The sequence below is a fragment of the Pogoniulus pusillus genome, chromosome 39 (assembly GCF_015220805.1).
Source record: "Pogoniulus pusillus isolate bPogPus1 chromosome 39, bPogPus1.pri, whole genome shotgun sequence".
Taxonomy (NCBI): Eukaryota; Metazoa; Chordata; class Aves; order Piciformes; family Lybiidae; genus Pogoniulus; species Pogoniulus pusillus.
In genome coordinates, this window is record NC_087302.1 from 3,049,480 (window position 1) to 3,072,866 (window position 23,387).

The window sequence follows — 23,387 nt, forward strand, 5'->3', positions numbered from 1 at the left end:
GGCGGCACCGGGCAGACCTGGCAGAGCAGCGAAACGGACTGCTTCGGGACCTCTGAAGGGGGAAAAAAAAGGTTGGACATGGCCCGTACCCCACTGACCCCGAAGCATGGAGTCAGGAAACATTCTCCCTCCTGCCCACCCCACAGCGGTGAGTTTTGCCTGGGGTAAAAGGCGCCGGTGTGAGCCTCAGGAGGAAGCCGAGGCAAAGAACCCGCCCGCCCGCGCAGCTTTATTCACCGGCCCCGTCCGCGCCACTCGCTCCAGAGCCCGCGAGGAGCCCAGCCCCGCCCGCGCCGGCCACACGGGGCGGAAGTGGGTGAAGCCGCCCCGTCCGCCATCTTAGCGACGGGCGCGCTGACGTTGCCCGTGTGTTAGGCGCCATCTTTGAGGCTGGCAAGGGGAAAGGCAACCGAGCGAGCGGCGGCCCCGGCGGATCGAGGCGATACGGCGGCAGCTGCGGCGGCGGCGGTCCCCTGGGGTTCGGTAAAGTCCCTGCTCGCCGGTAACTAGAGCCGTTCGTAGAACCCCGGGGGCTGGGGAATGGCTTCCTGCCAGGCCCGGCTCCCATCCGCTCCCCTCAGGGGAAGCAGGCCGCGTCCCCTGCGGCCGGCGGGGCGAGCGGCCCAGGCCGCGTCTCGGAGCTCTCCTCACCGAGGTGTCCGTAGCCTCTGGGGCGGGAGTGGGGAAGCCGGAGGGGCGCCTGGGACAGTGTGGCCCCTCCGGGGACGCTGGTGGAGGTGAAGTTCTGCCAGGCCACGGCGCCTCGGGACTTGAGAGGCGGCGGCGGTGGGGGGAGGGGGCGCTTCCCAGCTGCCCGTGCTAGGCCCAAGGCTCCCTCAGTCGCCCGGTACAGGGCCGCGGCCCCGGCCGCGACTCTCCCATTCCCCACCCCTGCCCTTTCCTCGGCTCTTAGACCCTCCGTAGGGCATAGCTGCGGGTTTCCCCTTTCCCCATCCCATCCCCCCCCCCCATCCCGGTGGTGTCCCAGGGAATCCGAGGTGTTGGGCAGGCTCCGGCAAGGTTTCAGTTTGGCAAATAGAAGACCCCCAGCGCAGGTGCCTTAGAAATCTCCTTTCTTTTCGGTTAAAATCTTGTGCCTTCCTTTTGTAGCAATGCGTATAAAGGGGCGTGCTGTAATGTAGCCATCTGACACATTGCTCCTCCGTTCCCCCGAGGAACTGCCTTCAGGATCTGACTAACTCTGGATGCACCCGGTTGTCATCTTTAATTCCTCCTTGAGGTGGTTTAGAACGATCCAATTGGGTGACGTTTGCTTTTTTGTTGCTTAAGAATCGGATCTGGAAGGTTTCCTGGTGGTGTTCAGCATGAAAATGGCACAAGTGATTTTTGGGGTGTTTTTTTGGGGGGTTTTATTCTTATCATTTTTAATGTTGCAGGGATCAGGATGTGGAACCTCCAGATTGTTCCCAGAGCTGGCCCTTTGGGGTGCCTTTGGCACTTTGAGGTCTGGGCCATGCTATGAAAAGAACCCCCCTGTTGTTATTTGATGTTTGGCGGGGGGGGGGGGGGAGTGGAAAGCAGAGCTCCTGGGAAGAAGTGGATTGTGAACTCCTATCAGAACCACCACTCTGGCACATGGTTGAATTGGACACTTATTAAAGTGAACAGGTAGACTGGATTTGATGCTAGATAGCTAAATGTTTGAGGAGGAAAACTAGTCTGGAGAAAACTTCCTCTTGCTGTCACTTCTCATCTGAAATAGCAGCTTTCCAAATGCCTGCTTCCAGGGGAAATTGACTCTTTCTGAGCCTGAAGCAGACACTTCAGTCAGGAAGATGAAGTGTCCCAGTAAATGACCCTGGAGTTGATTACAGAAGCAGAAAAAGACTGAGTGGCTTTTATTTAAGTAGGGCTGATCTCATCAGAGAGTAGATGGAGCAGCTTCAGGGGTCCTTAGTTTGGGATTGATTCCTTGTATCCGTTTGGACACTTACAAGGAACAAAGAGGATGTTAGAGGACAGCTAGGCACTAAAAGAGAAATTAAGGGAAAGCCACTACACTGAGAAGTGGAGTTATGCATTGAGAGAAAGGCACTACGTTGAGAATTGCTGCTACCTAAAAGCTCTTTAAGGATTCTGCTACACCTGCCTGTTGCCACGGAGCAAGATGGAGAATGTGAAGATTTCCATAGTGTGGAACTTTGGATCTGTGCTTCACCTGGGCTGCCATATTCAGAACTAAACCAAAACCAGAAAATCTTCAGCTGTGACAAGCCAGGTGCTCATCTGGGAACACTGAGGACATCTCCAAGCAGAGGGTTGCTTATAGGAGTCACAGCTGTAAGCACTGGAAGGGAAGCTGAAGATGCCTGTCTTGTGTCAGCAGTCTCCTCAGACAGTGGTGGCAGTGTGTTCCCAGCTCTTGGTGATGGTGTGGCAGAGCCAGTGGGCAGGTTTTCCAGCTGGAAGAGGAGAAGAAGTGGACTGCAGATGTGCCTGGCTGAAGGAGAGCTGCCAAAGAGATTTGCCACGGATGTGGGTTGCCCTGCTGCAGCTGCAGCAGTGGTGGGTTCTGAAGCATCTGGAGAAGGCAGAGGGGGTTTTATTTTCATGAAAGCAATGCTGTCAAAAGCCTTTCCATGCCAGAAATCAGGACAAGTGTTGTCCTGTGCTGTGCCTGTTGTCTGGAACTTCTCAGCTGACCCACAGAATACCTGGCACACTTCTTGCAGCCTTTACAAAGTGTGCCAGGCAGGGCAGGGACTGTTCTTGGAGCCTCCACTTTGCAGCAGCACTGCAGCCCACACGCCCTGCATGCTGGGCTGGGGCCTAAAAAGGATGGTGCTGATGGTAACCTGAAGCATTTCTGGAGGTTCCTGCTGTTGCACAGGAATTTTTACCCCATGAAGATGTTGTCTTGAGCTATTTCTTTTCCATTGATAGGCTTAGAAGTAGTCGTGGTTTAACTTCTCCAGGCTTGGATGATCTTTGCCTGCTGAACAGGTGCCTGTAAGAGAAAGGATGTGAGTCTCAACCATGGGATTTAGACTCGCAGATTGGAAAGGTCCTCTCCAAGCTCATCTTGCCCAACCCCCCTGCGGTCAGCAGGGACACCTCCAACTAGATCAGGCTGCCCGGGGCCACACCGAGTCTTATCTTCAATGGCTGCAGGGATGGGGCCTCAACCTTGTCCCTGGGCAAGCTGTTCCAGCTCCAGACTGCTGTGAAGAAGCTCAGATCTGAGGGCGTACTTAAATAACAGATAAACAGAGCTGCTGGAAAGCTGATTGCTGAAGACAATCTCAAGGCCAAGCTCCTACAGACTGTGACACTAGGCTGTTCCCTTCTCTCACTTGACTGGGCAGCATTGTAGAAGAAACATTTTTGATGGATTTGGAGAAAGCATGACACAAAGCTCCAGATTTAACAGCTGGTACCTGGACCTTGAACCACCTTGAACCGCTGGGCTAACTGCCAGTGACAGCCCAAGGATGTCTTCTGAAACACTGCAGCAGCACAAGCTCCATTCTAGGAACCAAGCAGTTCCCTTCCACTGGCTTGGCTAAAACCTGAGCATGAGGAAGCGTCCTACGGAACCAAGTTACCAATCTCAACGTGTGGCTTTCCCTTAATTCTCCTCACCCCTGGAAGTTTTCCATCAGGCAGAGCTGGGTGCCAGCTGCCATGGTTTAGGTGTAGTTTAAAATGGTTGATTCAGGACTTGAAGCACAGGAGAGCTGAGAACTTGTCAGTTAGACTGCTGAGGCTCAGCAATTTCTGCAACCCATCTTCCACGGGGTCACTTGAAGCAGGAAATAGCTCCTCGGGGAACTTCTCTCTGCCTTTTATATGCTAAACTGACTTCAAACCAGCAGAAGGTGGAGCATTGTCCTCCTGGGAATGGAGAATGAGGCTATTCTCAGCTCCTTCCACTGACCCCAGATGTCTCTTGGGTGCAAGATTCTTGGCTTGCAGGTGGAGGCCAGTGAGGAACTGCAGTTTTTAGGTGCTGCCATCGGTGTTGTCCTTCTAGCTTTGCAGAGCAGGTGGAAGGGCTTTCAGATCAAAGGTGTCGCTGTAGCTCTTGGACTGGGAGATGGCTTGAAGCTGAACTTCTGTGGAGTAGTGTGCTGAGACCTATACGTTTTGTCTTGCCCCCATCACTAGATCCCTGCAGGAAAAGTTGCTTTGAAGAAGTCCTTCTGCCTCTTGATCTGGCAAGCTAAAGACTGATGTGTGCTAACGCAGGGCCTGATCAGGGTTCAGGGTTGTTCTTTGACAGCTACAGAGGCACCAGGTCACTCAAACCTTTCAGACCAGGTTGATTTGCCTCTCCTCTTAAGCGAGAACGTCTGAATTCAGGTGAATGAAGTGGCATGTCCTGAAACAGAGCTGCTTCAGCCAGCAAGGGGCAGCTGTGCCTCTCAGTGGAGGTCACTCACAGCTTCTGGCTCTCCGATCACAGTGAAAGGTGACCTCAGCTGAGTGGCAGAGGAAACTGAGCTCTTCATCTGTTTTAACCTTCACCTTCTCGGCTGACAGCCTCCCAGTTGCTGCTCTCAGAGGTTCTTGACTGCTGTAACCCCCAGCGTCATCAGATGCCCCCAGCCTGGGTCTAGCCAGGATTTAGAACTGGAATTGACTAAATCCTGTGTAAAAAGTAGAAGTCATGAGTAGACCCCTTCAGGTTTGGACAAGTCTGCTTTAAGATTTCATACAGAGAGTGAGTGTTAGGTACAGGTTGTTCAGTGCATCAGACAAGCTGAGGTGTGTGGTTTCTGTGTAGTTTGTGACACCTACCACACTGCACTCAGCCTGTGGAGCATGCTGACAAGCAGGCACATCCACAGCAGGCTGATTAAGAGATGGGATTACAACAGGTAGTGCCTGGTGCTCTGACTGTCCTCTTCATCTGACTGTCCTAACAGGGTTCTTAAGCATCAAGAACATTAAAGGCACAAAGTAGACCAGCAAGAGTGACCATCCAAGTCCTTTGTGCTTTAGAAGCATGGGTGTGTGCAGTAATCGTTCTCTTGTGCAGCTCTTGGGGTGCAAAGAGAATTTTTCTTTCCTTCTTCCTCTTCACTGGAAGACAAAGGCAGAAAAACAAGGTTAGAGCAGAGAGTAGGACTGCTCCTTCAGTGCCAAGACAGGCAAGCTCATAGAACCAACCAGACAGACATCAAGGTGCTGTTTACTGAATCCCAGCAGGGTGTGGTTGGAAGTGACCTCTGGACATCACCCAGTCCAACCTCCCTGCTGAAGCAGCAGCTTGCCCAGGATCACAATGCCCAGGAGGGGTTGGAATCTCTCCAGAGAAGGAGTCTCCACAACCTCTCTGGGCGGCTTGCTTCAGGCCTCCAGCACCCTCACAACAAAGCTCCTCCTGTTCAGGTGAAAGCTTCTGGGTTCCAGTTTATGCCCTTTGGCCTATATCCTTTCCACTGAGCACCACTGACAAGAGGCTGGCCCCATCCTCTTGCCTTTTACCCTTTAGCTATTGGTCAGCATTGGTATTTATCTTCCTTTGGCAAAGGTGAGGTCATTGGCACTCCTTGGTGTGGATTTCCTGAGCCATAGCTTTTGGCACCTGTCCTGACTTATTTTTTTCAAAGTGAATTAAAAATCTCTTAATAAAAAAGAAAAGAAAAACTTTAAGTGAAGTTCTGGAGAAAAAAACAACCAAACAAAAGGGTTTAAAATTCTCATCAGCTGCTGAGTGCTCCAGAGTTACTCATTTTCATCCAGACCTTCAGGGATCAGTGCAGTTGATTTCTGTGTAGCACTCAAGATCACCTTGTTGAGCTGATGAGGTTTGGAGTTAAAGTCCTTTCATGTGAAAAGAGGTTTCTGGAGTTCAGAATTTTGAGGGCTTTTGGAGGGTTTGTTAAAGTTTTGCTTCTTTCCCTCCCTCTATTCCTTAAATGAGATCAATTCTAACCTTATTAGATCTGCTCAGGAATATGGAAGGCAACAAGTGAAATACTGAGCTCTTAGGCAGTCCAAAATCCACAGGGATTTCTTTTTCTTTCCCTGCAAACAGCTCCTGAGATCTGCTCAGGAATATGGAAGGCAACAAGTAAAATTCTGAGCTGTTAGGCAGTCCAAAATCCACAGGGGTTTCTTTTTCTTCCCCTACAAACAGCTCCTGAGATCTGCTCAGGAATATGGAAGGCAACAAGTGAAATACTGAGTTGTTAGGCAGTCCAAAATCCACAGGGATTCCTTTTTCTTCCCCGTGGTTGTGGCTATAGTCAGTATTGCATTATCCATGTTTCTCCCTTCCTAGGGAAAAAAAAAAGTCCCAAACTACCACCTTCTAACCCTGAATTCCTGCAGATTTGTGTCTCAATGCTTCAACTCAGCAGAGCATTGAGCCTTGATTGCCATCCCTTTAAGTGCTGGCTTCTGCAAACTGAAGAAATCAGGCTTGAAATTGAACTGAATTTAACCTTTCTTGTCAAATTTCTCCCTGAAGGAGCACCAATGATTGATTTTGGTTTTTTAAGGATTAGATCACAGGAATCTGTACAACACCAAGTCTGGTCCTAAAAGTCCCAAGGGAATAGTCCCTTCAGTACTGAAGAAGGGGGAGAAAAAAACCTTGCACTTAATTCCTGGGTGTTTTTTATTCCTCACTAATCTGAGAACCCAACTTTTCCCCTCTCTTTATTTTAGATTTGGGAAAATTCCCTGCCCAAATCTCCTCCCCCCCCCCCCCCCCCCCATATCCTGGAATATTCACTAGTGTTTGTGTGAGTAAAAGATTCCAACCTTGTATTATTCATCTGTGAGAATGATTTCATTCAGTTTTGTCCCAAAGAGTCTGAAATAGCAGAGCATTGTGGTGAGTTTTTGAAGTGAAAAAGGGGTCAGGATCGTTTGAATTTGAGTTTTTGATCTGGTCTGGTTGCAGGTTTTAGGATGATTTAGGAAAAACAAAATAAAGGGACATTAAGGAAAAGAAAAAAGGAGCATTGGGAGGTGGGGGGAAATAAAGGATTGTTTAAAATGGATCATTAAACTAAAGGAGCAATGGGGGGAAAAAAAGAAAGGATTGTTTAAAATGGATCTTTATAAAAGGAGCATTGAAAAAAGGATCTTTATAAAGGGAAGATTGAAAACAGGACCATTTCAAATGGATCATTATGAAAGGAGGGTTGAAAAAAGGATCATTTGAAATGGATCTTTATAAAAGGAGCATTGGGAAAAGGATCATTTAAAATGGGTCTTTATGAAAGGAGCATTGGGAAAAGGATCATTTAAGATGGATCTTTATGAAAGGAGCATTGGGAAAAGGATCATTTAAGATGGATCTTTATGAAAGGAGCATTGGGGGGAAAAGGAGCAATGGAAAAATGAAGGATCATTTAAAAATGGATCTTTATAAAAGGAGCATTGGGAAAAGGAGCATTGAAAAAAGGATCTTTATAAAAGGAGGCTTGAAAAAAGGAGCATTTGAAATGGATCTTTATAAAAGGAGCATTGGGAAAAGGATCATTTGAAATGGATCTTTATAAAAGGAGCATTGGGATCATTTAAAATGGATCATTATAAGAGGAGGGTTGAAAAAAGGATCATTTAAAATGGATCTTTATAAAAAGAGCATTGGGAAAAGGACCATTTAAAATGGATCATTATGAAAGGAGCACTGGGAAAAGGATCATTTGAAACAGATCATTAAAAAAGAAGCATTGGGAAAAGGATCATTTAAAATGGATCATTATGAAAGGAGCACTGGGAAAAGGATCATTTGAAACAGATCATTAAAAAAGAAGCATTGGGAAAAGGATCATTTAAAATGGACCTTTGTAAAAGGAGCATTGGGGGGAAAATGAGCAGTGGAAAAAAATAAAGGATCATTTAAAATGGATCTTTGTAGCAGGAGCATAGGGAAAAGGATCATTTAAAATGGATCATTAAAAAAGGAGCAGTGGGAAAATACAGGATCAGTGAAAAAGGATTATTGAGAAAGTAAAGAATTAAGTGAAAATCTAAGAGCAAAATAGAATCTTTAATGGAATAAAACTGGAAGTGTCTGACTTCACATCCAAAAAAATAAACCCCCCCAAAACCCCAGGCCAAATTTCTTGTGGCTAAATAAAATCAGTTCCAGCTCTGCTTGGCACCAGACTGTCACCAGCTGTTAAACTGGGCCTAAGCCATCTGGGATCGATGGATAAGGATGGATTTATGGATTAGGGAACCAGCAGATGATGGCAAACTTGGGGAAAAGAAGAACTAAATGCCTAAAAATCCAAGGGGATCAGAATCCCTGGGCTTGTGCAGCCATGCCACTTGCAAAGTGAGCCCTCTGAGCTTGCTGTACCCTCAATCCACTGCCTTCCTGCTGCTAACTCTCCCACCTCTTGTGTCCCAGCAGGGATCAGAGTTGGTCTGGATACAGATCTCATAGCTTCATAGAATGGTGTGGGCTGGAAGGGACCTTGAAGATCACCTAGTTCCAACCCCCTGCCACAGGCAGAGACATCTCCCACTAGCCCATGTTGCTCATGGCCTCATCCAACCTGGCCTTGAACACCACCAGGGAGGGGCCATCCACAGCCTCCCTGGGCAGCCTGCTCCTGTCTCACCCCCATACTGTGCACGCTGTGTGTCTAGAGATGTTCCTCCTGTGTGCATGTACCTGTGTGCAGGTCCCACATCACTCCTGCTCTAAAGCAGCAGCCTTGAAGGGCATAGTCCCCAAAATGTGATGTAGAACTGCTCCTTTATTTTCTGCCAGTTCCCTCAAAATCAGAGACTTTGCCTGCAGCTTTATGTGGCTGACAGCCCCAAAATTCTCCTCCTTTTCCTCCTCTTCTGCTGACTTTTGTTATCCACTCACCTTTGGTGTGTGTAGAAACACATCTATGTGTAGAAACACATCTATGTAGCCACATATTTGTGCTTTTACAACCACAAATATGTTGGTTTGGGTTTTCTTTTGGGGGGGGAGTTGTTTTTTTTTTACTGTACAGGTAATAAAGATGGGGGGGGGGGAGGGGAAGGAAGGTTTTTGTGTTTTCTTACTAGGTGAAGAATCTTGAAGACCAGAAATTGCAACTTACTGAATTTTAAGTTTAAAATAAGAAAATAAAAAGGCCCAAACCCCTCCCAAAAACCAAATCAAAGTTCACTTAAAAATTGCCTGGCTGTGGAAGATGGAGCCTCAATTTTGCAGCCACTTTGAATCCTGAATTCATCTTTAAGAGGCCCTGGGTCTATTTTTTAATTTTTTTTTTTTGGCTTTTTTTTTTGGCTTTTTTTTTCATTTTCAATTTTTTTTTTTTTTTTATCCTCTTTTTGTGGTTTTTGAAGAGCTTAAAACAAACCAACCAAAACCTAACCCTGGCTGTTTCCAGTCTTGACAGCGTTCACATGGACTTGCTTCCTCCATTAGTTGTAAGATGTTTTAAAAGCAAACCAAACAAGCAAACAAAAATTGCACCTCCTCTGGTTGAAGTGGTGGATGAGAGAGAGGTTCCCTTGGCAATGGCAGGAGGCAAAAAAAAAACCAAACCAAACCCAAAACCAAATCAAACAAATTCTTTCTACCCCTTTATTATTAATTCACGGATTCAGTCTTGGTTCGGCCTACAGGAGAAGTTTTACCTGGAAGTCTTTGAAGATCAGTAAAGTTGCTGAAGTTGGCCAGGTGAGTGAACCTGTTGAATAAGATCAATAACAGGCTTTGAAGTTGGTCAGGGTGGTGAAGGGTCCTGTACCTGGGAAGGAAAAGGACCTTGGTGGGGGTCTTGGTGAATGCAAAGCTCAACACGAGCTGGCAGTGTGGGAGTGCAGCCCAGACAGCAACCGTGTGCTGGGCTGCAGCAAGAGGGATCTGTTTGGGGATCAGGAGCTGCAGCAAGAGGGATCTGTTTGGGGATCAGGAGCTGCAGCAAGAGGGATCTGTTTGGGGATCAGGAGCTGCAGCAAGACAGATCTTTTTGGGGATCAGGAGCTGCAGCAAGAGGACTCTGTTTGGGGATCAGGAGCTGCAGCAAGAGGGATCTGTTTGGGGATCAGGAGCTGCAGCAAGAGGGATCTGTTTGGGGATCAGGAGCTGCAGCAAGAGGGATCTGTTTGGGGATCAGGAGCTGCAGCAAGAGAGATCTGTTTGGGGATCAGGAGCTGCAGCAAGAGGGATCTTTTTGGGGATCAGGAGCTGCAGCAAGAGAGATCTGTTTGGGGATCAGGAGCTGCAGCAAGAGAGATCTGTTTGGGGATCAGGAGCTGCAGCAAGAGAGATCTGTTTGGGGATCAGGAGCTGCAGCAAGAGGAATCTGTTTGGGGATCAGGAGCTGCAGCAAGAGGAATCTGTTTGCGGATCAGTAGAAGCCCAAGGTCAGGTTCACAAGACCAAGGGGCAGGGTTTGGGTTTGTCAAAGAGAGGGAAGCAGCTGGGGGGGTCTTGGTGAATGCAAACCTCAACACGAGCTGGCAGTGTGTGAATGCAGCCCAGACAGCAACTGTGTGCTGGGCTGCAGCAAGAGGGATGTGTTTGGGGATCAGTAGAAGCCCAAGGTCAGGTTCACAAGACCAAGGGGCAGGGTTTGGGTTTGTCAAAGAGAGGGAAGCAGCTAGGGGGGGGCTGGTGAATGAAAAGCTCAACACCAGTTGGCAGTGTGCAAGTGCAGTCCAGACAGCAGCCCTGTGCTGGGCTGCAGCAAGAGGGATCTGTATGGGGATCAGTAGCTGCAGCAAGAGGGAGCTATTTGGGGATCAGTAGAAGGCCAAAGTTCTCAAGACCAAGGGGCAGGGTTTGTGTTTGTCAAAAAGAGGGAAGCAGCTTGGGAGGGGTCTTTGATCACATTCTGTGCTCCACAACCTCCCTGGGCAACCTGTGCCAGTGTCTCACCACTCTCACTGCAAACAACTTCTACTTCATCTAGTTCCAACCCCTCCTGCCATGGGGCCCTCCACTAGACCAGGTTGCTCAAGGCATTCTTCTCCTCCCTCAAGAGATTTACTTTGATTAATGGCAACCAATTCCAACCATGCTTAATTATCCTTCATTTTCTTGATCCTTTTCTGCAGGGTTACTTGTAAAAAGAAGATTTCACTGCTCAAGCCAGAAGAAGATTTCAGTCCAAGGAAGAGTGAAGCCAACTCTTGCCAAAACTGGAGGAAGTCGCTGTTGAGTCAACCTTTAGAACCAGAGTTTGTTCCAGCCATTTGTCCACTATGTCCAACCAAGGAGATGATTGCTACTTCTATTTCTATTCCACATGCAACAAGGTTTGTTGAACTTCCTCCTGACTGCAGGTTTTGTTTTCATTCCTTTTGACATTTTAAGAGGTGAAAGAGAGGGGAGAAGAAGAGGGAGAAAACTTCTGTGAACTTAAGCAGTTAGATTCTGGGTCTGGCTTCAAAAAAACCTGTATTATTTTAGGCTGTGCTGGTTAATTTGGGGGGTTTTGGTGGTTTGTTTGATTGATTTTTGGGTGGATTTCATTCTCTTTTGGATGCAGGGAGACAGCTGCTCCTTCCGCCACTGCGAAGCTGCTCTGGGAAACGAAACTGTCTGCACCCTGTGGCAGGAAGGTCGCTGCTTCAGGAATATCTGCAGGTTCAGACACATGGAAATAGATGTGAGTGATGCTCTCAAGGTCTGCTCTCATGCTGAGGCACTGGAAGTGGTTTTTGAGTGCTGTAAAATCACAGAATTCTTTAGGCTGGAAAAGGCTTTGGTCATCTTTTAAGACGAGAGGAGCTTTAAAGGTCTCTTCCAAGCCAAACTGTTCTGTGATTCTATGATCATCCAGCCCAAGCAGTTTCTTAACTCTGCCAAGGCTGGGGCTAAGCCATGGCACTCAGCACCACATCTCTGTGGCTTTGAAACAGCTTCAGGGATGGGGATTCAGACACCTCCCTGGCAACCTGTGTTTGAGAAACTTATCATGATGAAGCTGGGGAGGGGCCTGGAGCACAGCCCTGTGAGGAGAGGCTGAGGGAGCTGGGGGGGTGCAGCCTGCAGCAGAGGAGGCTCAGGGCAGAGCTCATTGCTGCCTGCAGCTGCCTGCAGGGAGGCTGTAGCCAGGTGGGGTTGGGCTCTGCTGCCAGGCAGCCAGGGCCAGAGGAAGGGGACACAGTCTCAAGCTGTGCCAGGACAGGTTCAGGCTGGATGTTAGGAAGAAGTTGTTGTCAGAGAGAGTGATTGGCATTGGAATGGGCTGCCCAGGGAGGTGGTAGAGTCACTGTCCCTGGAGGTGTTGAAGCTAAACTTGGCTGGGGCACTTAGTGCCATGGTGTGGTTGGTTGGGCAGGGCTGGGTGCTACGTTGGGCTGGCTGAGCTTGGAGGCCTCTTCCAACCTGCTTCATTCTATGAATTCTGTGTCCAACCTAAACCTCTCCCAGGGCAGCTTGAGGCCATTTCCCATGGTCCTGTCACTTGCTCCTTGGGAAAAGTGACCATTCCCTACCTGGCCCAAACTTCCCTTAAAAGGAGCTGTAGAGAGCAATGAGGTCTCCTCTTCTCCAGACTAAACACCCCCAAGGTCCCTCAGCTGCTCCACGCCACCTCCCTGGATGTCCTGTGCCAGGCTTTGAGAACACTTGCAGTGAAGAATTTTCTTCTAAAGTCCAAATTAAACCTCCCCTGCTGCAGCTTGAGGCCATTTCCTCTTGTCCTCATTGTCATAGAATGGCTTAGGTGAATTTCTCCCTCAGCTCTAACCTAACCCTGCTCTCCCTCAGCTTCAAACCATTCCTCCTTGTCCTGTCTCTAGACACCCTCAAGAAAAGTGCCTCTGCAGCCTTCCTGGAGGATCCCTTTAGGTGTTGGAAGGTAGCTCTAAGGTCCCCCCAGAGTCTTCTATTCTCCAGGCCAAGCTCTGTTACTTGTTCCTTGGCAGAAGAGACCAACTCACAGCTCGGTCCAGCCTCCTTTAAGGGACTTGTAGAGAGCCAGAAGGTCTCCTCTGAGCCATCCTGTGCTGGAGCAGGATGGTGGTTAAAATCCTGCACTGGGCTTGGCAGTGGTCTGTCAGGTCTGTTCTGTCTTAGATCACTTCAGATATCATTATTCTGACCTCTTGAGGTAGTGGAGGATGAGGAGGGAGAAGATGGGAAAGGAGCTGTGCAGGGAGCACTGTGTCAGTGACACTTCTCACCCCAGCTTGAGGCACTTAATGCCTTCTGGGAAACTTGAGGCACTTAAGTTTCCAGGTAGTTCAAACCCAAAACATCAGGGTTAAGCTGCTCTGAAGCATGAGGCACAGCAGTCCAAGCTGAGAGCAGTAGGGCAGAGCAGGTTATCTGAGCAGAGCAGCACACAGTGAGGCAGAGCAGGTTGTCTGAGCAGAGCAGCACACAGTGAGGCAGAGCAGGTTGTCTGAGCAGAGCAGCACACAGTGAGGCAGAGCAGGTTGTCTGAGCAGAGTAGCACACAGTGAAGCAGAGCAGGTTGTCTGAGCAGAGTAGCACACAGTGAAGCAGAGCAGTGGGGCAGAGCAGGTTGTCTGAGCAGAGTAGCACGCAGTGAGGCAGAGCAGTGAGGCAGAGCAGGTTGTCTGAGCAGAGTAGCACGCAGTGAAGCAGAGCAGGTTGTCTGAGCAGAGTAGCACACACCTGAGGCAGAGCAATGAGGCAGAGCAGGTTGTCTGAGCAGAGTAGCACGCAGTGAGGCAGAGCAGTGAGGCAGAGCAGGTTGTCTGAGCAGAGTAGCACGCAGTGAGGCAGAGCAGTGAGGCAGAGCAGGTTGTCTGAGCAGAGCAGCACACAGTGAGGCAGAGCAGGTTGTCTGAGCAGAGTAGCACGCAGTGAAGCAGAGCAGGTTGTCTGAGCAGAGTAGCACACAGTGAAGCAGAGCAGTGGGGCAGAGCAGGTTGTCTGAGCAGAGTAGCACACACCTGAGGCAGAGCAATGAGGCAGAGCAGGTTGTCTGAGCAGAGTAGCACGCAGTGAGGCAGAGCAGTGAGGCAGAGCAGGTTGTCTGAGCAGAGCAGCACACAGTGAGGCAGAGCAGGTTGTCTGAGCAGAGTAGCACACACCTGAGGCAGAGCAGTAAGGCAGAAGCAGCTCAGCTGCTTGCAGCTTAGCTCCAGCATTTCCCTGAGTGCAAAGGCTCCTTTGGCCACAGAGATTCACCCATCAGATGGCATTTGCCAGGCTGACCATAGGTGAACCCAGGGCTTGCTGACCCTTATTTGAGTGAGACACTAACAAGTACCTAAACACCTCTGGGTATCTGTTCATCACTTTGAGAGGGGACATAGTAGCCCAAGCCTTTGTTTTCCTTCCACCCTTGCTTCCCCCATCAGCAAGCCAGGACATGTTTTAAGCCTGTTAAGCCTTTCACAACCAGGCCTCTTCCAACCCAAACCATTTAATGAATTGAAGTGTGAGTGCCATCTGAGGGGGTTTTGTTGGGGGCTTTGATGTGCTCACCCAGGCTGTTTGCCACTGAGACAAGGCCTCGTGGAAGTGCCTGTCTGAAGATCCAAGCTGAGTGTCACCAAAAGCTTTCCTTTCTTCCTTTCCCTCCTCAGAAGAAGCGCAGTGAGATTCCTTGCTACTGGGAGAACCAACCAGTGGGCTGCCAGAAATCCAACTGTGCTTTCCATCACACAAAAGGACGTTATGTGGATGGGCTCTTCCTACCACCAAGCAAAAGTGAGTTCCTCTGTTCCTTTTCCTTCAAGTCAGAATCGATTCTCAACGTGAATTAGTAGAAGACATCAAGCAGCTCTTGCTCTGTGAGGCAACAGGATGGAATTTGGGGTTTGAATTCTTCCTTTCGTTCACAGCTGCTTTGTGTGATCTGTGCCTTGCAGATCTTTGCTTTGCTCTCATTTAATCCATTCCAGGTGGTGGGGCAGTGAGATTTATGGGTGAAAGGAAGGTTATAGTGTGAGCTGCACCAGGGGTTGACCTGCTGGAATGCAGCTCTGCAGAGAAGGAGCTGGGAGTGCAAGTTGCTCATGAGCCAGCAGTGTGCCCTCGTGGCCAAAAAAGCCAATGGTGTCCTGAGGGCAGCAGGTTCAAGGAGGTTCTTCTCTGCTCTAGTCAGGCAACACCTGAAGTATTGTGTCCAGTTCTGTGCTTTCCAAGTTAGACAGGGAACAACTGGAGAGAGTCCATCAGAGGCTACAAAGATGCTTGAGGGGCCTGGAGCATCTCTGTGAGAAGGAAAGGCTGAGAGCCCTGGGGCTGTTAAACCTGGAGAAGAGCAGCCCCAGAGGGCAAGAGCTAAAGGGTGGGGGGCAAGAGGACGGGGCCAGACTCTTTTCAGTGATGCCCAGGGTCAGGACAAGGGGCAGAGGGCACCAACTGCAGGTTACTTCTGAACAGGAGGAGAAATTTATTTGTTGTGAGGGTGCCAGAGGCCTGGAGCAGGCTATCCAGAGAGGTTGTGGAGTCTCTTCTGGAGAGCTTCCAACCCTACCTGACCACTATGCTCCTGGGGAAGCTGCTGTGGGTGCCCTGCTTTAGCAGGGAGGTTGGTCTGGGTGATCTGCAGAGCTCACTTCCATCCCCAGCATGCTGAGATTCTGGGATTCTGTCATCAGGGGTGAGGAATAGGAAACTCTTGGCTTCAGTAGCCAGGTGAGGTCTCTGCCTTGTCTGCCATATGCAGTGAGTCAGAATTCTAAGTAGCCAAATTACAGCTGCTGCTCCTCTTCCTCCAGCCACGCTTCCAAGTCCCCCTGAGTCTGCAGAAGATGATGTGAAGATGGCTCAGATGTCACTGCAGCAAAACAAACTTTCTGTCCAGTCCAATCCCTCTCCACAGCTGAGGGGGGTGATGAAAGTGGAAAACTCTGAGAATGTCCCAAGTCCTACCCATCCTCCTGTTGTAATCAATGCTGCAGATGATGATGAAGATGATGATGGTGAGTGGCTTTTTAACTTACTGAAGGCATTTCTGCTCTAAGTGAATGTCTAAATCACAGAATCCTTGAACTGTGTAGTGGTTAAAGCTCCACACAAGAGTCTGGAGTCTTAAATCTTTTTTCCACTGTTTAACTCTCTGACTTAGAGCAGTTTGTGAAGCCAGTCCAGCTGCTTGGCCACAAGAATGCTTCCATTCCAACTGCTCCTCTTTGTAGTGAAGAATATGGACAGAAGATAGAGTGGAGTTGTTCAGCCTGGAGAAGAGAAGGCTCCAGGGAGACCTTAGAGCAGCCTTCCACTGCCTGAAGAGAGAGCTGGAGAAGGATTTGTTGCAGAGGCCTGAGTGGTGATGGCTTTAGCCTGGAAGAAACTGGATTCAGATGAGATATTAGGGTGAAATTTTCACCCATGAGGATGGTGAAGCTCTAAGCTTGCCCTGAGAGGTTATGGAGGTTCCAAGGCTGGAAATGATTACAGTCAGATTGGATGGAGCCTTGAGCATCCTGGGATAATGGGAGATGTGCTTGTAGGAGGCTTGGAATTAGATGATCTTTAAGGTCTCTTCCAACCCAACCCATTCTGTGATGATGGAAACCATGGACTGAAATTGTCTGAGCTAATAAACCTGACAGATCTGGTCTGATCCCACCTGTGACTGAAGGGGTTTTGTGTTTGCCTTTCAGACCAGCTTTCTGAAGAGGGAGAAGAAACTAAAGCACCTGTCCAGCAACCATCCCCAGAGGCCCATAATGGATTGAGGATCATTTCCACTAGGAAATCCAACTCCAATGCTAAGCAAGGTATCTTCTGTGTCCTCTTGAATGCTGTGGAAAGCCCTGGCTAGTGAGAGGAGTCAACTGCTGAAGGTCTAAGACCTAATTCTCTGATAATACAGCCAGATTCAGGCATCCTCAGCAAGTCTGCAGATAATACCAAGCTGAGGGGTGCAGCTGATGGGAGTGAAGGGTGGGATGGGTGTCACCCAGAGAGACCTGGGCAGGCTGGAGAGATTGGCTGAGGAAAATCTCTTGAGGTTCACTAAGGCAAAATTCAGGATCCTCTGCCTAGGCTGAGACAATCCCATGTGGCAAGAGGAGACTGAGAGCAGCCCTGCACAGATGGACTTGGGCCTAGAAGGCCAAAGGCAGCCTGGGCTGCATCCAGAGCAGCATGGCCAGAGATGGAGAGAGAGGATCCTGCCCCTCTGCTCTGCTCTGGGAAGACCTCACCTGCAGGGCTGTGTCCAGCTCTGGAGCCCTCCACACAAGAAGGACCTGGGCCTGATGGAGGGGTCCAGAGGAGGGCCACAAAAATGATCAGAGACTGCCTGCAGGACAGGCTGAGGGAGCTGAGGGTGTTCAGCCTGGAGAAGAGAAGGCTCCAGGCAGATCTTAGAGCTGCCTTCCAGTACCTGAAGGGGGCTACAGGAGGGCTGCAGAGGGACTGTTTGGAAAGGCCTGCAGGGACAGGACCAGGGGCAATGGTTTGAAATGAGAGCAGAGCAGATTGAGATTGGATGTGAGGAACAAGTTCTGCACCAGGAGGATCATAGAATCAACCAGGTTGGAAGAGACCTCCAAGATCATCCAGTCCAACCTAGCACCCAGCCCTATCCAGTCAACCAGACCATAGCACTAAGTGCCTCATCCAGGCTTTTCTTGAGCAGCTGCAGGGACAGTGACTCCACCACCTCCCTGGGCAGCCCATTCCAATGGCAGGAGGGTGCTGGAACACTGCAACAGGTTGCCCAGGGAGGTGGTTTAGGCTCTATCCCTGGAAATACTTAAGGTCAGGCTGGAGAAGGCTCTGAACAAGCTGCTCTAGTGGAGGATGTCCCTGCTGAGTGCAGGGAGGTTGGACTGACAGAGCTTTGGAGGTCCCTTCCAACCCAAACCATTCTGGGATTCTGTAGAGATGGATTTAAATGCTTAAATGACAATAAAAGCCTGCAGGAGGGGAGGGGAAGTGAAGAAAGCTCCCAGTTGGGGATTAAACCAGCAGCCATTCTGTGAGTGAGCTGTGAGAAGCTTGAGGATCTGCCCTTCAGCAGCTGTTTTCCCAGCCTCAGTTGCCATGAACCATTTTGTGTTTTCAGATGACAGTTTAAATTTTGGCATCAAAACACTTGAAGAGATCAAACTGAAGAAACTGAAGGAAAAAACAAAAAAACAAGGTGGTGAGTTCATATCCTTAACTCCTTTCTCCTTTTGCCTTCTGGTCACCTCCATGGGTGGGGTTTTCTTTTTACTCCTTCTGTTCCCTGCATCTCTGCCTGTTGGTGAATAGAGTTTAGTAGCAGAAGTTCAAACTGGACAGGCTGGGGGCAAGAAGGGAAAGGGAACTTCCTAAGACTCAGTAAGGACAAGTGTAGAGTCCTACACCTGGAAAGGAACAACTCCAGGCACCAGGATAGACTTGGAGTGGTCCTGCTGGGAAGCAGCTCTGTGGGGTCCTGCTGGGAAGCAGCTCTGTGGAGTCCTGCTGGGCAGCAGTGGGGCAGCAGTGGAACCTTGTGGCCAAGAGGGCCAATAGGCTGCATCAAGAGATGTGTGGGCAGCAGGTTGAAGGAGGTGGTTCTTCCCATCTCCTCTGCTCTGCTGACTTCATACCTGGAACAGTGTGGCCAGTTTTGGGCTCCCAGATTGAAGGATCAGAGGAGAGAGTCACAATGGAAGTGGTGAGGATGATGAAGTTGAAAATCTCTGCTATGAAGGCAGACTGAGAGCCCCAGGGCTGTTTAGTCTGGAGAAGAGAAGGCTGAAGGGGAACCTTATCAGTGTCTATAAATATCTGAGGGGTGGGTGTCAGGGTGAAGGTTCCAGGCCATGTTTGGTGGTGCCCAGTGTTAGGACAAGGATGAACAGGCACAAGCTGGAACTCAACAGGTTCTACCTCAGTGTGAGGAGAAAATTCTTCAGGGTGAGGGTTCTGGAGCCCTGGAGCAGGCTGCTCAGAGAGGTTATGGAGTTTCATTCTCTGGAGACTTTCAAAACCCACCTGGATGTGTTCCTGTGTGCTCTGCCCTGGATGATCCTGCTCTGGCAGGGGGTTTGGGCTGGGTGATCTCCAGAGGTCTCTTCCAACCTCTGCTGTTCTGTGACTCTGTGTGACTGCAGCTGAGAGCTGCTCAAGGCATACATTTCCACATTCATTTGATGGCCTTGAGCTACTTTGGCATGAAACTTGTCTTAAACTCAAGGAGCTGCTATCCTGCATTGGAATTCCAAGGACAAACCAAAGGGCAATTTGCTCTTCTCCTATTTCCATGCTCTGACAGTAATAAAGACCTTTCAGCTTTGGTCTCTTTGATAGTTCTGTTTTTTTTGGTTGAGGTTTTCTGTTGTTTGTTTCTTTGGATTTTTTTTCCTAACCACCTTTCTCTTTTGTTTGCTCTACCCAGAAGGTCCTTCAGGAGTTTCAGTTCATCCACTCCAATCCCGGACTATTCCTGTGCCAGAAAAGGAGAATGTGAGGACAGTTGTGAGGACAGTGACTCTGTCCCAAAAACAAGGTGAGAACCAACGCTGCTGGTTGCATTTCGTGACTCCTAAATCAAAGGGACAAGTAAGAACTAAGACGTGCACCCTGCATGTCTCCACTTGAGGGCAGAAATGAGCTAATCTGACCCTTAAAGCATGTCTGGAGCCCCTGTTACAAGGGGGATGCTGGTGAAAGGCCTGGAACACAAACCCTATGAGGAGAGGCTGAGGGAGCTGGGGTTGTTTAGCCTGGAGAAGAGGAGGCTCAGGGGACCTCATTGCTGTCTACAGCTACCTGAAGGGAGGCTGTAGCCAGGTGGGGGTTGGTCTCTTCTCCCAGACAACCAGCAATAGAACACAGCCACAAGTTGTGCTAGGGGAAGTATAGGCTGGGTGTCAGGTGGAAGCTGTTGGCAGAGAGAGTGATTTGCATTGGAATGGGCTGCCCAGGGAGGTGGTGGAGTTGCTGTGGCTGGAGGTGTTGAAGCCAAGTCTGGCTGGGGCATTTAGTGCCATGGTCTGGTTGGTTGGGCAGGGCTGGGTGCTAGGTTGGCCTGGGTGAGCTTGGAGCTCTCTTCCAACCTGCTTCATTCTATGATATGATTCTCTGTGCTGGAAGGTGTCCAGAGAAGGGCCAGGAGGATGAACAGAGGACTGGAGCTGCTCTACTGTGAGGACAGACTGAAAGAGTTGGGGTTGTTCAGTCTGGAGAAGAGAAGGCTCTGAGGAGACCTTATTGTGGCCTTGCAGTATCTGAAGGGGGCTTCAAAAAAGGCTGAGGAGGGACTTTTTAGGCTGTCAGGGAGTGACAAGACTGGGGGGAATGGAGCAAAGCTGGAAATGGGGAGAGTCAGACTAGATGTAAGGAAGAAGTTCTTCAGCATTAGGGTGGTGAGAGCCTGGCACAGATTGCCCAGGGAGGTAGTTGAAGCCTCATACCTGGAGGTGTTTCAGGCCAGGCTGGATGAGGCTGTGGGCAGCCTGATCTAGTATGAGGTGACCTTGGCCATGGCAGGGGGATTGGAACTGGCTGCTCCTTGTGGTCCCTTCCAACCCTGACTGATTCTGTGTCAGAAAAGAGGAATTAGTGTGGAGATAATCAAGACCTTTGTACTGCTAGGACTGACTTAAGGACATGTATAGGGTGTCAGAGGGGGTTGGAACTTTGAACTGCTAGGACTGACTTAAGGACATGTATAGGGTGGCAGTGGGGGTTGGAACTATGAACTGCTAGGACTGACTTAAGGACATGTATAGGGTGGCAGTGGGGGTTAGAGCTTTGTACTGCTAAGACTGACCTTGGCAGTGGGGGTTAGAGCTTTGTACTGCTAAGACTGACCTAAGGACATGTATAGGGTGGTGGGGGGTGGGGTGGACCTTTGAACTGCTAGGACTGACTTAAGGAGATATATAGGGTGGCAGTGGGGGTTGGAACTTTGAACTGCTAAGACTGACTTAAGGACATGTATAGGGTGGCAGTGGGGGTTAGAGCTTTGAACTGCTAAGACTGACCTAAGGACATGTATAGGGTGGCAGGGGGGACACACCTTTGCACTGCTAGGACTGACTTAAGGATATGTATAGGGTGGCAGTGGGGGTTAGAGCTTTGAACTGCTAAGACTGACTTAAGGACATGTATAGGGTGGCAGTGGGGGTTGGAACTATGAACTGCTAAGACTGACTTAAGGATATGTATAGGGTGGCAGTGGGGGTTGGAACTATGAACTGCTAAGACTGACTTAAGGACATGTATAGGGTGGCAGTGGGGGTTGGAACTATGAACTGCTAAGACTGACTTAAGGACATGTATAGGATGGCAGTGGAGGTTAGAGCTTTGTGCTGCTAAGACTGACCTAAGGACATGTATAGGGTGGTGAGGGGTGGGGTGGACCTTTGAACTGCTAGGACTGACTTAAGGAGATATATAGGGTGGCAGTGGGGGTTGGAACTTTGAACTACTAAGACTGACTTAAGGACATGTATAGGGTGGCAGTGGGGGCTGGAACTATGAACTGCTAAGACTGACTTAAGGACATGTATAGGATGGCAGTGGGGGTTGGAACTATGAACTGCTAGGACTGACTTAAGGACATGTATAGGGTGGCAGTGGGGGTTGGAACTATGAACTGCTAGGACTGACTTAAGGACATGTATAGGGTGGTGGGGGGTGGGGTGGACCTTTGAACTGCTAGGACTGACTTAAGGAGATATATAGGGTGGCAGTGGGGGTTGGAACTTTGAACTGCTAAGACTGACTTAAGGACATGTATAGGGTGGCAGTGGGGGTTAGAGCTTTGTACTGCTAAGACTGACTTAAGGACATGTATAGGGTGGCAGGGGGGGTTGGAACTAGATGATCTTTGAGGTCCCAACCCAAACCATTCCATGAATCCATGAATGCTTTTACTGGCTGCTGCTGCTGCTTTCTGTGCACTGAAAATGTGTTGTTTGCTGTAGGGGAGGAGCCAGTGATTAGGCTGAATCTTGCTGAGAGGCTGGGAAAACGAAAAGCCTCCCCAGGTAAGAGCATTTTTTTGGGGGAGGCTGTTTCTGGGAGGAGGTTATTTTTTGGGGGTGTCCTCATCTAAACCTGACCGCAGCTGAGGGTGTTTTTGCAGCGATGTGTACCGAGTGCTGACCTAACAAATCCTGTTAGCAATTAAAGGCAAATAAAGGAAAATCTGCTTGGGGGAATCGAGATTTGTGGCTGATGGGTGTGAAAAATCCTTCCCCTGAGAAGTGTCCTTCAACTCTTTGCTGCTTTTCTCTCTTCCTGAAGCTGGGAAAAATGTCCTTCCTCTGAAGCGCAACCTCGCCGAGAGGCTGGGGAAGAAGATTGAGACCTTGGAGAATGCAGACAAAGCACCCAAGAGAGGTAACAGCTGCTAAACATCTGCAGCTGAGGGTTTTCTCTTTGTCCTTTCATCTGAGACAATCCTAGAATGGGTTGGATCACAAGGGAGCTCCAAAGGTCATCCATTCCAAGCCCCCTGCAGTCATCCTCTGCTAAATCAGGTTGCTCAGGGTTCTCTCTGATGGGTTGGCTGAGGGTTCAAAGGAACTTTGAACCCCAGAGAGGTGATCTTCTGCCTCAGTTTGAAATGTGAGATTCCTGCAGGCTTCTCTGATTTTTTTTTTCTCTTCTCTCTTGTAGTTCAAGTCCCCAAGTCTCTGAAGGAGAGGCTGGGATTGTCCTCTGAACAGCCCAGTGCAGAGCCAGGTAATAACTGGGGAGTAAATTAACTTTCCTCTTCTTTCATTCCATGAGCTTCCATGCAACCCTTAGAGTGTAAAAAGTGATGATTTAAAGAGTACTGAAGCTGTGCTAATGCCTGGTGTCAGAAATAGGCCTCTGAGGGGGTTGTTTTCCACTTGTGCTCCATCAGGGTTTCAGTCTGCAGCTGGGAAGTCCCAGAAGCTGCAGTGAGCTCACACACAAGAACTGTGGCCAGGAGCAGGAGGTTGAGATGCCAAGGAAGAAACAATCTGAGGAACAGAAGCACAGAATGGTTTGGGTTGGAGGGGACATCCAAAGCTCAGCCAGTCCAAATCCCTGCACCCAGGAGGGACATCCTCCACTAGAGCAGCTTGCTCAGAGCCTTGTCAAGGCTGACCTTGAATATCTCCAGGGATGAGGTCTCAGCTACCTCCCTGGGCAACCAGCTCCTCCCTGTGTTGAGGGCTCCAGAGCTGGATGCAGCACTGCAGGTGAGGTCTCAGCAGAGCAGAGGGGCAGGATCTTCTCTCCACTTGCTGGCCTCACTGCTTCTGGTGCAGCCCAGGCTGCTGTTGCCTTCTGGGCTGCCACCCCACAGTGATGGTTTTATTGTGTGGCAGCTCTGTCAGTAGCAGTGATCTGCAAGATACAAGTGGCTTTGAGGAGAAGGAGAGTATTGGGCAGAATGGTTCTGTCCTAAGATGTCCTAAGACATTGGAACAGGCTGCCCAGGGAGGTGGTGGAGTCCCCATCCCTGGAGGTGTTCAAGAAATGTATGGACATGGCCCTTGAGGCCATGGTTTAGTGACCTCAGTGGTGTTGGGTTGATGGTTGGACTGAGGATGACCTTAGAGGCCTTTTCCAACCTTTATGGTTTTTGGGAACCCTCAAA

General features: G+C 49.5%; 1 protein-coding gene across 6 annotated transcripts in view; it reads left to right on the plus strand.

Annotated features, from left to right (window-relative positions):
• The first annotated feature begins 271 nt into the window (after window positions 1-271).
• The window catches only part of ZC3H11A (zinc finger CCCH-type containing 11A), a 31,776-nt gene continuing 8,660 nt past the window's right edge, over window positions 272-23,387 (plus strand). The window contains exons 1-12 of one of the 6 annotated variants that reach the window (XM_064173419.1): window positions 272-502; window positions 9,547-9,619; window positions 11,002-11,202; window positions 11,436-11,555; window positions 14,455-14,578; window positions 15,595-15,798; window positions 16,483-16,599; window positions 17,895-17,975; window positions 19,200-19,310; window positions 21,736-21,798; window positions 22,058-22,153; window positions 22,433-22,498. In XM_064173419.1, the coding sequence (XP_064029489.1) occupies window positions 11,149-11,202; window positions 11,436-11,555; window positions 14,455-14,578; window positions 15,595-15,798; window positions 16,483-16,599; window positions 17,895-17,975; window positions 19,200-19,310; window positions 21,736-21,798; window positions 22,058-22,153; window positions 22,433-22,498 (1,036 nt within the window). In that variant the 5' untranslated portion in view covers window positions 272-502; window positions 9,547-9,619; window positions 11,002-11,148. Of the gene's footprint in view, window positions 503-6,722; window positions 9,620-11,001; window positions 11,203-11,435; window positions 11,556-14,454; window positions 14,579-15,594; window positions 15,799-16,482; window positions 16,600-17,894; window positions 17,976-19,199; window positions 19,311-21,735; window positions 21,799-22,057; window positions 22,154-22,432; window positions 22,499-23,387 lie in introns of those variants that run through there. The other 5 variants (XM_064173421.1, XM_064173423.1, XM_064173420.1 and 2 more) reach the window with 5 other exon arrangements.